This window comes from Poromitra crassiceps, assembly GCF_964638095.1.
Source record: "Poromitra crassiceps genome assembly, chromosome: 10".
NCBI classification, from domain to species: Eukaryota; Metazoa; Chordata; class Actinopteri; order Beryciformes; family Melamphaidae; genus Poromitra; species Poromitra crassiceps.
In genome coordinates, this window is record NC_139631.1 from 6542905 (window position 1) to 6558524 (window position 15620).

At 47.1% G+C, this 15620-nt stretch overlaps 1 protein-coding gene and 1 pseudogene across 2 annotated transcripts in view; both read left to right on the top strand.

Annotated features, from left to right (window-relative positions):
• LOC310783806 (E3 ubiquitin-protein ligase TRIM21-like) overlaps positions 1-3929 on the top strand; it is a 5120-nt pseudogene extending 1191 nt beyond the window's left edge. The window contains exon 2 of the transcript in view: positions 2818-3929. The product of the transcript in view is annotated as an E3 ubiquitin-protein ligase TRIM21-like (transcript). The remainder of the gene's footprint in view (positions 1-2817) is intronic.
• Positions 3930-5888: 1959 nt separating this feature from the next.
• On the top strand, positions 5889-9493 carry LOC310783061 (E3 ubiquitin-protein ligase TRIM39-like). The gene is made up of 2 exons (XM_083643848.1): positions 5889-6012; positions 6978-9493. Exon 2 carries the CDS (start codon positions 6980-6982, stop codon positions 8609-8611), a length of 1632 nt encoding a protein of 543 aa, XP_083499974.1. The 5' UTR covers positions 5889-6012; positions 6978-6979; the 3' UTR covers positions 8612-9493.
• Positions 9494-15620: the final 6127 nt, after the last annotated feature.

Here is a 15620-nt window from a genome sequence, read left to right on the forward strand (position 1 = left end):
TTGATTGTGCTTGCTCCCCCGTGACACTCCGCCCCCCTTGCACCGCCCCCCTGCCTTAGACCCGGCCTCCCCATCCAGCATCAATACAGCCCCAATCGGCAATGTGTAGCTAGGACGTGTTTAGGACCGTTGCAAGGGTGTATTAACTGGATGCTATGGTGTTTTCGGCTCATCGGTATAGGGGCATTCGTAGATCGTTGCTAGGGTGTACTAAGTAGTTGTGGGCGGGAAATGGCGGGCCTTTGTGAGTACAAGCGGGAGGAGCCAAGGAAACCAGGCAGAAAGAATTTTGATCGTAGAAGCTATGGTTCCAAACTTACAAACCAAAACATAAAGAGGGCAGCTATAGCGCCACCGTGAGGTCAATTGGTATAATTTTTTAGGCCAGATTAGAAGAGTACTCTATGAACCTATGTACCCAATTGGGAACAGTCACTCTTACAGTTTGTGAGATACAGGCTACTGAATGCTGCTATAGCGCCCCCTATAGGTGAAATAACACAATTTTATTTTTATCAGCTCAGAGTACATATGTGCATACCTGGACCAAGTTTGGTTCGGATCGGACAATGTGGTCCGGAGTTATGGTGGTTTTTGTGAAGTAGGCCCCCACTTCAAAAGGCCCTTCAAAATAAACCAATTTAGAAGGTACAGGTACTGAATGCTGCTATAGCGCCCCCTAGAGGCGAAATGACAAAATATTTGTCCTATAGGCTCAGAGTACATCCGTCCACACCTGTACCAAGTTTGGTTAGCATCGGACGATCTTTGTGAAATAGGCCCCACCCACAGAACTTTGGAGGTCGATTATATCGCAACGGTGCGGAATTTAAAAAAAAACGCAAAATAAGTTTTGTGCGGGACAGTCCCACACACACTCTGTGATGTGGTTTGGTGAAGATCGGGCAAAATTTGAAGGAGAAATAGCGAAAAAAACGCTTTTTGACAAAATTCAAAATGGCGGAAAATCTAGTTCGACGGAAATGGGCGGGGCCTATATCAGCAGATGCGGAATGACCCAAGGAATCCAGGGGAAAAAATAATTTTGAATGTAGCCCTTACGGTTCAAAAGTTATGGACCAAAACGTAAGGGATGGCTGTTATAGCGCCACCTTCTGGTCAAATAGTGGAATTTTCCCGCACAGAGTAAAAGGTGACTCTGTAAACCTACCTACAAAGTTTGGTAATAGCAGGTCATACGGTGTCTGAGCTAGAGCTAATTTAATGCCAACGATTTCGAAACCCCATTCAAGTGAATGGGAAAAAAATCGTACGTTAACGCCAATATCGCGAAAACCGGGCGAACTGAAACCCTTAGCAATCCAAATGCACACGATTCCTCAATGAGCCGCACGTTTTGATGTCTCCCATGTCTGTGTAGTGTGAAAACTGTAGGAGAAAATGGTGAAGCAAACTTTTGGATAGAAGAAAAATAATAAAAAGAATAATAATAAGTATGAGAGATTCTAAGATTGTGCTTGCCTATCTGCAAGCACAATAATTATTTGCACATTGTCACTTAACTTTTACGGCTTGACTTCAGGAAGTAGCCTAAGCATCATAGCGTGTTGTCATTTCAGATAAACCACATGGCTCTCTGACCATAGCTCCTTATCACAGGATGTCATTAGGAGATGAGCATCACTCTCATGGCTTCAACAACATGAACAAAACCAGGAAGTCACTAATTTTAGCTTGATTAATTTGTGCACATTGAGTCAGATGAACTCTGCTGGTCTGTCTCCTCTAATCTGTGACACCTGCCTCCATTTGGCTCTCTGTTAAACAGATCAGTGCATGTCTTCAGAAGTTACAGGACTGATGGCTGTCTATAGGAGACTTTTTAAATGACAGTTTAACTCAAAGATATTGATAGGGCTGCACCACTGGCAAATTATTTAGCCAACGCTAATATAGTTATAGCCTAGTAAACAACAGATACAGTAGCTAAATATGATTCCTTCACTCCCCCTGCCCTGCTAGGTGGCACTAGTTACACTACTATATAGGCTATAGAGGGGATTTGGAAGTGGGTATACTCAATGCTGACTGAAAAAACACCCTGCACTGCTGCTACTGCATGTTCCTTGTTTTCATTTTGCACTACTTGTCAAATAACGTTTCCAGTGAATTGCAATTTAACCACATAACTCAAAATGAGTTGATAATATTACAATAATATAACTTTGATATTGGCTAATATGTATATTCAAGAATTGTGTTACAGTATTGTTATTTCACACTTTCACTTTCGGTCTCTGTGTCTTAGATATGTCTGCTGCAGCTGTCTCCTCTCTGAAGAGCATGTTCCTCTGCTCCATCTGTCTGGATGTGTTCACTTGATCCAGTCTCCACACCATTGTGGACACAACTCTTCTGCAAAAAACTGCATCACACAACACTGGGATGTTAGTGTTCAGTGCCAGTGCCCCATTTGTCAGAAGCTTTTCAACACAAGACCTGAGCTGCATGTCAATACTTTCATCTCTGAGATGGCTTGCTCAGTTCAAAAAAGTCAGCTCAGATGAAAGCCAGCAGCTGCCCAGACCAACCATGTGTCAAACCAGGAGAAGTTCCCTGTGATTTCTGCACTGGGCCCAAACTGAAGGCCCTGAAGTCCTGCCTGGGTGTGTCTGGCCTCCTACTGTGAGACTCACCTGGAGCCCTCATCAGAGAATCAAAAGAATGAAAACACACAAGCTGATCGATCCTGTGGAGAACCTGGAAGACAGGATGTGTAAAGAGCATGAGAAACCACTGGAGCTGTTCTGCAAGACTGACCAGATGTTGTGTGTGTGTGCTCTGCACTGTTTTTAGACCACAAGTCACATGACATTGTTCCCCTGAAAGAAGAATATGATGGAAAGAAAGCTGAGCTGGGGAAGACAGAGGCTGAAATTCAGCAGATGGTCCAGGAGAGACGACTGAAGATTCAGGAGATCAAACACACAGTGGAGCTCAGCAAGGATGATGCAGACAGAGAGATAGCAGGCAGCGTGCAAGTCTTCACGGCTCTGATGCAGTCTGTGCAGAGAGGCCAGGCTGCCCTTATTGAGACGATTGAAGATAACCAGAAAACAACAGAGAAACAGGCTGAAGGCTTCATCAAAGAGCTGGAACAGGAGATCTCTGAGCTGATGAAGAGAAGCACTGAGGTGGAGCAGCTCACACACACAGAAGACCACCTCCACCTCCTCCAGAGCTTCCCATCCCTGAATGCTCCTTCACACACCAAGGACTGGACAGAGGTCAGTGTCCATTGCTCATCATATCAGGGGGACTGTGAGGAGAGCTGTGGAGAAGCTCAGGAAACAGATGGAGAAGCTGTGTGATGTTGTGTGAGCTGAAGAGTGAGCTGAAGAGGGTCCAGCAGTTATGCAGTGGATGTGACTCTGGATCCTGATACAGCACAGGCCAATTCTCATTGTGTCTGATAATGGGAAACAAGTAAATCATGGTAATGTAAAGAAGAATCTCCCAGACAACCCAGAGAGAGATTTGCTCCTTGTCTCTGTGTCTTAGGAAAGCAGAGCAGAGGAAGGTTTTACTACGAGGTTCAGGTCAAAGGACAGACTGAGTGGGATTTAGGAGTGGCCAGAAGGTCGATCAACAGGAAGGGAGGAATCATACTGATACCACAGAATGGCTTCTGGACTATAAGTTTGAGGAATGGAAATCAGTACAGAGCTGCTGCTGGTCCTGCTGTCCTCCTCTCTCTGCTGAAGATGAAGCCTCAGAAGGTTGGGGTGTTTGTGGATTATCAGATCGGTCTGGTCTCCTTTCATGACGTAGATGCTGCAGCTCTTATCTACTCCTTCACTGGCTGCACCTTCACTGAGAAGCTCTACCCATTCTTCATTCCCGGTCTTAATGATGGTGGTAAAAACTCCACCCCTCTGATCATCTCTCCTGTCAATCACACAGATTAGACAAATCATTTGTTTTTCTCAGAGAGGATTCACTGTCATTTAACATAGCAATTTTACACTTATGTTCAGTTGAAGGTTTTTCTAATGTTAACTTTTATAAAACAAGAGAAAAAACCACTAAAAAGACTTGTTTCAAGCACATTTGAAGATTACTTTGTTTTTTCAACAGAGCTCTACTGAGAGAAACTCTGTCAGTTGGGAAGAAAATCCCAGTAACTATTAATGTACCTGGTCTATTTACCTTTCTTCTTCTTGGCAGATTTAGTTTTATCATAAAAAAATAAAGTTAAAGAAACATTAAACTCTGGATTCTGGTTAATATATGTTGTATTTTTCTTTATATCCTGTTTTTCTCTATGGTATTTATTCCAGCAAACACAGTGAATGGTGGCACAGTGGTAGCGGTGTCGCCTCACAGCAAGAAGGTCCTGGGTTCGATGCTGTGGGTGCTGAGGGTGTGTCCTCAGTGCCTACTGCCCAGGTGGGCTATCTCGTCAAAAGAGGCTTTTTGTGTGGAGTTTGCATGTTCTCCCTGTGCTCCCCTGGGGTTTCCTCCAGATAAAAAAAAGAAATGCAATATACAGGGGTCATTAAAACTTTATTGAAATCACTATTGCAGGAGTGTGAAAACTACCAATTTTCTAGTTTCATTGTAACATGTCCAGGTGATGGTGACTATTGTCATACTTACTTAGTATATGTACTTTGAGTGTACATATACTGAGCATTTTAAAGCTTTACAATTAACCTACTAATGAGCATTTTATGGAAAAAGAAGCTATTCTGTATAGAGGGTTTTCACACAATGCGGGTGCTAGGGAACAGTTTGAAACCTAGCTTATTTTCTGTCAGCAGCTACATTAGTAGTTTACACTTCCTGTTAGTCTCTCAAGCCAGACTGTCTCTTCTACATAAGGTGAATAAAACCAGTGCAGATTTGCAGCATTAACTGATGTTGCCCTGTAGCAACATTGTGATCCAAGATGCTAAAGATAGTGAAGCATTGTGAGGACTGATGCTAGACATCTCTAGTGTTGGAGTACTCCAGACCGACCAAGACCACATTTTGATGGTCTCGTCTCGGACTCACCCTCCCTCAGTCTTGGTCTTGACTCGGTCTCAGACAAACTGGACTCTGGATTTGATTTCAAGATCAGTCAAGACCACAAGGCCCATTCTGAGCCAGGAAAAACCCTGTTTTCCATTGTGTGAAATTATTTTCTACTGCAGACCAACAGGTTTACATTTCAAATACGTGTCTCTCTCTCTCTCTCTCTCTCTCTCTCTCTCTCTCTCTCTCTCTCTCTCTCTCTCTCTCTCTCTCTCTCTCTCTCTCTCTCTCTCTCTCTCTCTCTCTCTCTCTCTCTATCTTCTCTCTCTCTCTCTCTCTCTCTCTCTCTCTCTCTCTCTCTCTCTCTCTCTCTCTCTCTCTCTCTCTCTCTCTCTCTCTCTCTCTCTCTCTAACCACTGACAGTTTGGAGGAGTCATAATTTAGCAGCAGTAAGGTGTTTTTAGGTCTGTGATATGATGGAATTGCAGCAGATCAAAGTATTGCCTTCTTTCATTTCTTTCATTGTTAGCAGAGCAATGGTGTAAACTAAAGGCTAAGCCATAACATTAGAGTCATATTTGGTCACTTGCCTGTAATGAGCTGTCTCCACCATCAGTGGCCGTCTCAAGAGAGCCAAAGTCACGCCCCCTACGAACCAAGGGATTTCATCCACCATTCTTTTTTCCATAGACATAACATTTGATACAAAGATAATGAAAAAAAAAAACGTTTAGCCTATTTCTAAGTTTTGGTCCGAGTGAAATGTTGTATTGTATTGTCTCTCCTGATTCTAAATATAGCTGAATCGTTTGGATTGACCATGCCTAACCCGGAAAGGGGTGTGACTTTGGCTCTCTATAAGAGGCGGGGCAACACTGTTAGAAACTGCTGTTTCAACGTCACATTGCTGAAGTGAAACTAGAAGTATTGTAGATTCGTAACCGTATGCTAACTCAGAGCAACAAACACTGCAAAATAAATCTAAGTTCACCAGGCCGTTCTCAACAATACAGCGGAGTCTTACGTACACAGGTGAGTACAGCAGATAATATTAGTGTTTAAACAGAGCAGTGACAAAAGAGCTGTATCCAGGTGGGATGTTTCCACTCGTGTAGTGGTGCCTGGAGAAGTGTTATTTATAAGCGCCATACAGCAGATAAACACCATGTGTTACACAGTGACATGTAACACTACTCTTGTATATTTAGTTCACCCACAAATGGGACAGTAATAGCCTAATTATTTGCACATTGTCACTTAACTTTTACGGCTTGACTTCAGGAAGTAGCCTAAGCATCATAGCGTGTTTGTCATTTCAGATAAACCACATGGCTCTCTGACATAGCTCCTTATCACAGGATGTCATTAGGAGATGAGCATCACTCTCATGGCTTCAACAACATGAACAAAACCAGGAAGTCACTATTTTAGCTTGATTAATTTGTGCACATTGAGTCAGATGAACTCTGCTGGTCTGTCTCCTCTAATCTGTAACACCTGCCTCCATTTGGCTCTCTGTTAAACAGATCAGTGCATGTCTTCAGAAGTTACAGGACTGATGACTGTCTATAGGAGACTTTTTAAATGACAGTTTAACTCAAAGATATGATAGGCTGCACCACTGCAAATTATTTAGCCAATGCTAATATTTAGTTATAGCCTAGTAAACAACAGATACAGTAGCTAAATATTATTCCTTCACTCCCCCTGCCCTGCTAGGTGGCACTAGTTACACTACTATATAGGCTATAGAGGGGATTTGGAAGTGGGTATAATCATTGCTGACTGAAAAACACCCTGCACTGCTGCTACTGGATGTTTCCTTGTTTTCATTTTGCACTACTTGTCAAATAAATGAATTGCAATTTAACCACATAACTCAAAATGAGTTGATAATATTACAATAATATAACTTTGATATTGGCTAATATGATTATTCAAGAATTGTGTTACAGTATTGTTATTTCACACTTTCACTTTCGGTCTCTGTGTCTTAGATATGTCTGCTGCCAGCTGTCTCCTCTCTGAAGAGCAGTTCCTGTGCTCCATCTGTCTGGATGTGTTCACTGATCCAGTCTCCACACCATGTGGACACAACTTCTGCAAGAACTGCATCACACAACACTGGGATGTTAGTGTTCAGTGCCAGTGTCCCATGTGTAAAGAGGTTTTCAACACAAGACCTCAGCTGCGGGTCAATATCTTCATATCTGAGATGGCTGCTCAGTTCAGAAAGTCAGCTCAGATGAAAGCCAGCAGCTGCCCAGACCAACCATGTGTCAAACCAGGAGAGGTTCCCTGTGATTTCTGCACTGGCACCAAACTGAAGGCCCTGAAGTCCTGCCTGGTGTGTCTGGCCTCCTACTGTGAGACTCACCTGGAGCCTCATCAGAGAATCACAGGCCTGAAAACACACAAGCTGGTCGATCCTGTGGAGAACCTGGAAGAGAGGATGTGTAAAGAGCATGAGAAACCACTGGAGCTGTTCTGCAAGACTGACCAGATGTGTGTGTGTGTGCTCTGCACTGTTTTAGACCACAGGTCACATCATATTGTTCCTCTGAAAGAAGAATATGATGGAAAGAAAGCTGAGCTGGGGAAGACAGAGGCTGAAATTCAGCAGATGGTCCAGGAGAGACGACTGAAGATTCAGGAGATCAAACACACAGTGGAGCTCAGCAAGGAAGATGCAGACAGAGAGATAGCATGCAGCGTGCAAGTCTTCATGGCTCTGATGCAGTCTGCGCAGAGAGGCCAGGCTGAGCTCATTGAGATGATTGAAGAGAAGCAGAAAACAACAGAGAAACAGGCTGAATGCTTCATCAAAGAGCTGGAACAGGAGATCTCTGAGCTGATGAAGAGAAGCGCTGAGGTGGAGCAGCTCACACACACGGAAGACCACCTCCACCTCCTCCAGAGCTTACCATCCCTGAACGCTCCTCCACAAACCAAGGACTGGGCAGAGGTCAGTGTCCATTGCTCATCATACCAGGGGACTGTGAGGAGAGCTGTGGAGAAGCTCAGGAAAGAGATGGAGAAGCTGTGTGATGATGTTGAGCTGACGAGGGTCCAGCAGTATGCAGTGGATGTGACTCTGGATCCTGAGACAGCACACGCCGAGCTCACCCTGTCTGATGATGGGAAACAAGTAAATCATGGTGATGTATGGAAGAATCTCCCAGACAACCCAGAGAGATTTGCTCCTTGTGCCAGTGTCTTAGGAAAGCAGAGCTTCTCTTCAGGAAGGTTTTACTACGAAGTTCAGGTTCAAGGACAGACTGAGTGGGATTTAGGAGTGGCCAGAGGGTCGATCAACAGGAAGGGAGACATCACACCGAACCCCCAGAATGGCTTCTGGAGTATAGGTTTGAGGAATGGAAATCAGTACAGAGCTGCTGCTGGCCCTCCTGTCCTCCTCTCTCTGAAGACAAAGCCTCAGAAGGTCGGGGTGTTTGTGGATTATGAGGAGGGTCTGATCTCTTTTTATGACGTAGATGCTGCAGCTCTTATCTACTCCTTCACTGGCTGCACCTTCACTGAGAAACTCTACCCATTATTCAGTCCCAGTCTTAATGATGGTGGTAAAAACTCCACCCCTCTGATCATCTCTCCTGTCAATCATACAGATTAGACTAATCATTGGTTTTTCTCAGAGGATTCACTGTAATTTAAAATAATTGTACACACGTTCACTTGCTGGTTTTCTAATGTTGACTTTTATAAAACAACAGAAAAACTACTAAACAGACTTGTTTCAGCACATTTGAAGATTACTTTGCTTTTTCAACTGAAACTCGTCAGTGTAAAAAAAATCCCCCAGTAACTATTAATGTATCTTGTCTATTTACCTTTCTTCTTCTTGGCAAATTATTTAGTTTTATCATGAAAAAAGTGAAAGAAACATTAAACTCTGGACTGTGGTTAATATATGCTGTATTTTTTTATCCTGTTTTTCTGTATGGTATTAATTTCAGCAAACACAGTGTAGCACTGTCTCCTCACAGCAAGAAGGTCCTGGGTTCGATTCCCACCTGGGACACTGTGGGTGCTCAGAGTGTGTCCCTATTCCCATGTCCTCAGTGCCTACTGCCCAGGTGGGCTATCTCGTCAAAAGGGAATTTTTTATAATAATTTGTGTGGAGTTTGCATGTTCTCCCCTGGGGTTTCCTCCAGATAAGAAAAAAAAAATGCAATATACAGAGGTCATTATAATTTTATTATTGAAATCACTATTGCAGGAGTGTAGTTAAACTACCAATTTTCTAGCTTCTTTGTAACATGTCCAGGTGATGGTGACTACTGTCATACTGTAGCAGTGTACATATACTGAGCATCTTAAAGCTTTACAATTAACCTACTAATGAACATTTTATGGAAAAAGAGGGATTCTGTATAGAAGGTTTTCACAGAATTGTGTTGCTAGGGAACCGTTTGAAACCTAGCTTCTTTCCTGTTAGCTATTGCATTAGCAAACACTGTAACAGGAAGCTAGGAGCCATTTAGAATATTAATGTTGTCGAGTTAAAACTGTCTATAAAGAAATTACTGAAATAAATAAAATCCAATGGGAAGTGCTTGTATGGGTACATGACTGTTATTTTCCTGCATACAGTAGGCTGTTTATCAACTATTGCCAACAATGGCTAGCCTGGCTAGAGCTAACCCTGTCTGGTTTACCCACTGTTTTAATGGAATGCGGTCAACTTGAGTTGTGGGAACTCTGATTCAAGCCAGTAGTCAAAAGCAGGTTTTAAACGCAATATGCGTTGTTTTATTCAACCAACAAAAGAAAGTTCATCCCTTCTCGGGGAAATCCGGGAAATATAACTCATTCGGCCAGGGTTAGCCTGCGGCTCCGTATGGGTGTTCTCCCCACCACGTAGCCCGGCCTCAGTTCCTCGCTTTTAATTGCTCCAATATCTTGCCTGGGAATGAGAGGAGAGAGTCTGGGTCAGGTAACAGCAATATCATCACATGCGAATGTTTAGGGAGAGGATCGGGAAATGTACTTACCGCCCGACAGCAAGGAGCTTCCTTCTGGAGGAGAACCGGCCACACAGTGAGGTTCAGAGCGGTGTCTGGTTTTCTATGGCCCTTAATTGGGGGATCCGCTCCAGCCGTGCGCTCTGCTCCTAAGCGTGCCCGGCTGTCAGCGGTCCCACTGATTCAACATGAAATTGGGGAAGTACCTGTTGTCGATGACGCGGCCTAGACACCGTTTCTGTCGGGAATCCCCGGCTCTGACGTCACTGTGGTGGCTGGTTGTCCTCCCGCTCTCACCTGTCAAGCAGTATGTTACCGAGACTCCACACATCCTCCCCCTAAGCTCGCTGCCTGTGCGGGGAGCTTCTTTTTCTTCTGCTTCATCCCGTCGTGACATGGCATCTGCGTGTGGTATCTCCCTCCCTGGTCTGTGTTCCACTTTGAATTTATAGTTTTGCAACTCTAAGAACCACCGCGTTACCCTTTCATTTTTTATCTTTGTTCGTTGCCATCCATTTGAGGGGGGCGTGGTCCGTTATGAGGGTAAACACCCGGCCCCAGAGGTAATAGCGGAGATAGTGAATGGCCCATTTCACCGCCAGGCATTCTTTTTCCACCGTTGAATAGTTTCTTTCGTGCTTCAACAACTTCCTGCTTATGAAGGTCACTGGGTGTTCATCTCCATCTATTACCTGTGCCAGTACTGCTCCTATTCCTGTCCCGGAGGCGTCCGTGTGGAGGAGGAATGGCTTTGTGAAGTCTGGGGCTATTAATACCGGCTCTCGGCATAATGCCTCCTTTAGAGCCTCGAAGGCGGCGTTGGTTTCATCTGTCCATCTGACATGGTGTGGCCGCTTCTGTTGCGTTAAGTCGTATAACGGTGCTGCTATGGTGGCGAAATTTTTTACGAACTTTAAATAGTATGCAATCAGCCCCAGGAATGACTTCACTTGTTTCTTCGTTACGGGTCGTGGCCAATTCCTTATTTTCTCCACTTTCGTGATTTGTGGTTTTACGCACCCCCGGCCTATGGTGTATCCCAAGTAATTTGTTTCCGTCCAGGCCAACCGACACTTCTTGGCGTTGGCGGTGAGTCCGGCTCGGCGGAGGGCTCCCAGGACCGCTTCCAGCTGTTCCATGTGGTCTTCCCAGTTGCTGCTGTGTATGACGATATCATCCAAATAGGCTGCGGCATACTCTCTATGTGGCCGGAGGACCCTGTCCATCAGCCTCTGAAAGGTGGCGGGTGCGCCGTGTACCCCAAAGGGGAGGACGCGGTACTGAAACAGGCCATCGGGTGTTGCGAATGCGGTCTTTGGTTTCGCCCGTCTGGTTAGGGGAACCTGCCAATACCCCTTGGTGAGGTCCAGTGTGCTGACGAATCGAGCTGGTCCCAGCCGCTCAATGAGCTCGTCCACCCTTGGCATCGGGTATGCATCAAACGTGGATATCTCATTCACTTTTCTAAAGTCATTACAGAATCTAAGTGTCCCGTCTGGCTTTGGTACAATTACAATCGGGCTGGACCAGGGGCTGTGGGATTCCTCTATCACTCCTAATTCAAGCATTTTCTTTACCTCTTCTCGGATCGCTTCCCGTCGGGCCTCGGGGATGCGGTAGGGCCGTTGTCGTACCACTTTTCCTGGCGTCGTTTCTATGTCGTGTTGTATGGCGTTTGTCCGGCCAGGCAGGTCGGAGAAAACGTCCCGGCTCCGTCCTAGGAGCTCCTTTACATCTTGGAGTTGTTCGGGTCCCAACTCCTGTCCGATGTCCACTGGGACCGTCGTCGGAGCCCGGTGTGGGGCGCTGTTGAGGAGGGCTAGGGGAGCGGGTCTCTCGGCTTCATGCCACGGCTTCAAAATGTTTATGTGGTAGAGCTGTAGTCCTTTTCTCCGTCCCGGCTGACAGACTCGGTAGTTCACGGGCCCGACCTTCTCGACTACTTCAAACGGCCCCTGCCATTTGGCCAGGAATTTGCAGTCATGGCTGGGCACTAATACAAGGACCTTCTCCCCGACCTGGAACTGCCTGGGGTTGGTTCCTCTATTATAGGTGCGGGTCTGGGCGGCTTGTGCCTCCTCCATGTGCCGTCGTACCAGCGGCCATACCTTTTTAGCTCTTTCTTGTAGCCTCTCTACATGTTCGATGACATTCCGTAGTGGGGAGGGCTGGCTTTCCCACGCCTCCTTTGCCAAGTCGAGTAGACCCCGGGGGTTTCGGCCGTAGAGCAGTTCAAACAGGGAGTATCCAGTGGATGCCTGTGGCACTTCTCGTATGGCAAACAGCACATAGGGAATGAGTTGGTCCCAATCTTTCCCGTCCACATCGATCAGTTTCTTCAGCATCTTTTTCAGGGTTTGGTTAAATCTCTCGACTAGGCCATCTGTCTGGGGGTGATAAACAGAAGTTCTTATGCGTTTTATTTTCAGCCATTTGTACAAGTCTGTCATTACTCTGGACATGAAGCATGAGCCTTGGTCGGTGAGCACCTGCTCTGCGATTCCCACCCGGCTAAACAGCATGAACAGTTCTTTAGCGACATTTTTGGCCGTAGCGGTGCGTAACGGTATTGCTTCAGGGTAACGAGTAGCATAATCCACTATTACCAATATGTAGCGGTGTCCTCTGCTTGACTTCGGGAGCGGCCCCACGATGTCCATGGCGAGACGGGAAAACGGGACCTCGATGATGGGTAGAGGGATCAGGGGGTTCCTGTACAGTGGCCGGGGAGCAGTTTTCTGGCACTCACCACAACATCGACAGAAATCCTCAATCGCTTTTTTTATGCCTGGCCAATAGAACCGGCGTAGCACTCGGTTATATGTTTTTTGAACCCCTAGATGTGCTCCCAACTGATGAGTGTGGGCCAAATATAACACTCTGGACACATAGGTTTTAGGCACTAATAATTGTTCCATGACTTCCCCCCCCGGAGTTTTGGTGGATCTATACAACAACCCCTGTTTCACAATAAATTGTGGGAATGTTTGCCTCACCCCGGAACAGCGCTTCCCATCAATGGCTGCGACGGCTCGACGGCTGGCTTCCAGATTCGGGTCCGCCCATTGGGCCGAGGCGAACTCTCCGTGGGCCGGGGGTTCGGGTCCGTCCGGGAGAGGAAACTCCGCGAATGGGTCCTCCTCGAGCGGCGGCGTCTCATATTCAGCGGGCCCGGCGGGACCTTCTTCGGCGGCCGATGTGTCGGACTGCGGTCCTTCGGATCCCGGCCTGAAGGCTGGGCAGGCAACGTTGTGCCGGGCCATCCGTTTTCCCCGGGGTTTGTCCCGTCGGGGCTTCTCCGGGCGCCGACCGGAATGCCAGTATCGGAGGAATAGGGGGCAATCAGTGCCTATCAGGAGCGGGACCGGGAGATTGGGCACCACGCCTGCGGCGACTCTGGCCTCGCCTTTTGGGGTTTGGACCCGTATATAGCTGACCGCATAGCTTTTTACGTCCCCGTGGACGCATCTCACGGGCATGGTTTCTGTCGAGAGCTCCCCCGCGAGGTCGGCCCGGACGAGGGTCACCACGCTTCCGGAGTCGAGGAGGGCATGGGTGTCGGTGCGCCCCACCCGGACCGGTAGGGTCGCCTGCTGGACGGGGTAGCCTCCGGTGTGGAGGGAGGGTCGGGGTTCGTCACCTGCTGCGGAGGGCATGGACACATCTCTGTCGGGGCAGGACCAGGACATGTGGTCTTCTTGTCCGCAGACGTAGCACCGCCTTAGCTGTCGACTCCCTCGGTCTGCCGTGTTGCGCGGCTCTCTCTGGGCCGTGGGCCGGGCCGGTGGCGGTCGGCGGTGGCTGTCCCGGCTGGGTCTGTCTGGGGGGGCTGTCTTGCGAAGTGGCTCACTCAGGGTGGATCGCATCATGTCAGTGCTGACTTGGTGATTTTCCAGCAAGGCTACCAAGGCGTTCAGGGAGGAGGGGCTCACCTGTGCAGCGTATTTCCTGGCGTCGGGCGGCAAGGAGCGGATGCACCGGTCAATTACGAGTCGTTCTATCCACGGGGGATCTCCCGTGGAGGTGAGCCAGCTCTGTGTGAGCCTCAGTAGATCAGCTACCTGGGAGCGGGGCGGCTGGTCCTGTGTGTATCGCCAGCCATGATACCGTTGAGCACGAGCGGGGAGGCTGTAGCCGTAGCTGGCGAGGATGGCGGTGCGTAGTTTCACGAAATCCCTTGCCTCTCCCATGGACAGGTCCCGACAGACCCTCTGCGCCTGGCCCGTGAGGAAAGGCGCAATGATGCCTCCCCAGTGTGCGGCAGGCCATCCCTCTCGTACCGCCGTTCTCTCGAATAGCTCCAAGTAGGCTTCGATATCATCGTCTGGGCTTTGCTTTGTTAGGACATCTCCGGGGGCCCTTGCAGTCGAGTCGTCTTTCTCTATTTTTTTTATTAGTTCTTTTACTGCCTGCTGCAGTTCAGTTTGGCTTTGGATCAGCGTCACCAGAGCCTGGGCCTGCTCCATGGTGCGTGAGGAGTTTAGCGTTGAATCAGAGTGCCTGCATTCTCCACCACTTGTGGGAACTCTGATTCAAGCCAGTAGTCAAAAGCAGGTTTTAAACGCAATATGCGTTGTTTTATTCAACCAACAAAAGAAAGTTCATCCCTTCTCGGGGAAATCCGGGAAATATAACTCATTCGGCCAGGGTTAGCCTGCGGCTCCGTATGGGTGTTCTCCCCACCACGTAGCCCGGCCTCAGTTCCTCGCTTTTAATTGCTCCAATATCTTGCCTGGGAATGAGAGGAGAGAGTCTGGGTCAGGTAACAGCAATATCATCACATGCGAATGTTTAGGGAGAGGATCGGGAAATGTACTTACCGCCCGACAGCAAGGAGCTTCCTTCTGGAGGAGAACCGGCCACACAGTGAGGTTCAGAGCGGTGTCTGGTTTTCTATGGCCCTTAATTGGGGGATCCGCTCCAGCCGTGCGCTCTGCTCCTAAGCGTGCCCGGCTGTCAGCGGTCCCACTGATTCAACATGAAATTGGGGAAGTACCTGTTGTCGATGACGCGGCCTAGACACCGTTTCTGTCGGGAATCCCCGGCTCTGACGTCACTGTGGTGGCTGGTTGTCCTCCCGCTCTCACCTGTCAAGCAGTATGTTACCGAGACTCCACAGAGTGTGATGTCACATCACTCAACTGGGATATCCCTAGTTCCCAATACAAAAGGGATGACCCTTATGATCAGATGCAAACCCAAAAACCTCCATCTCCACAATGTGTGTTGTGTTGTCAGTGTGATATTGACAATAATCAGAATCCGCTTTATTGGCCAAGTAAAAGGAATTTGACTCTGGTTTGCGTTGCTCTCAAAGTACTTTTACACACAGAAAAAGGTCTGCTTAAAGTTAAAACAAGGCACGCGTACATTTAAACATTTACAACATTTAGCATTTACTATATACAATAAGTGTGGTGTAAAGTCTATTTTAAATGTTTATATGAAAGAATATATGTACAGAATATGTATAAGTAAACCATAGACAAAGGCTTATATTATATTTCCAGATATTGCAGATTATTTACTGTTCAATGTGAAGGAGGCTTTGAGTCAGCCATCATAATGATCACCAATAGGAAACCTATACTTATAATACCTATAGGAAACTTCAATAATGGTTTGTGATAGCACTTCCAAATCATTGCTTGAAATGA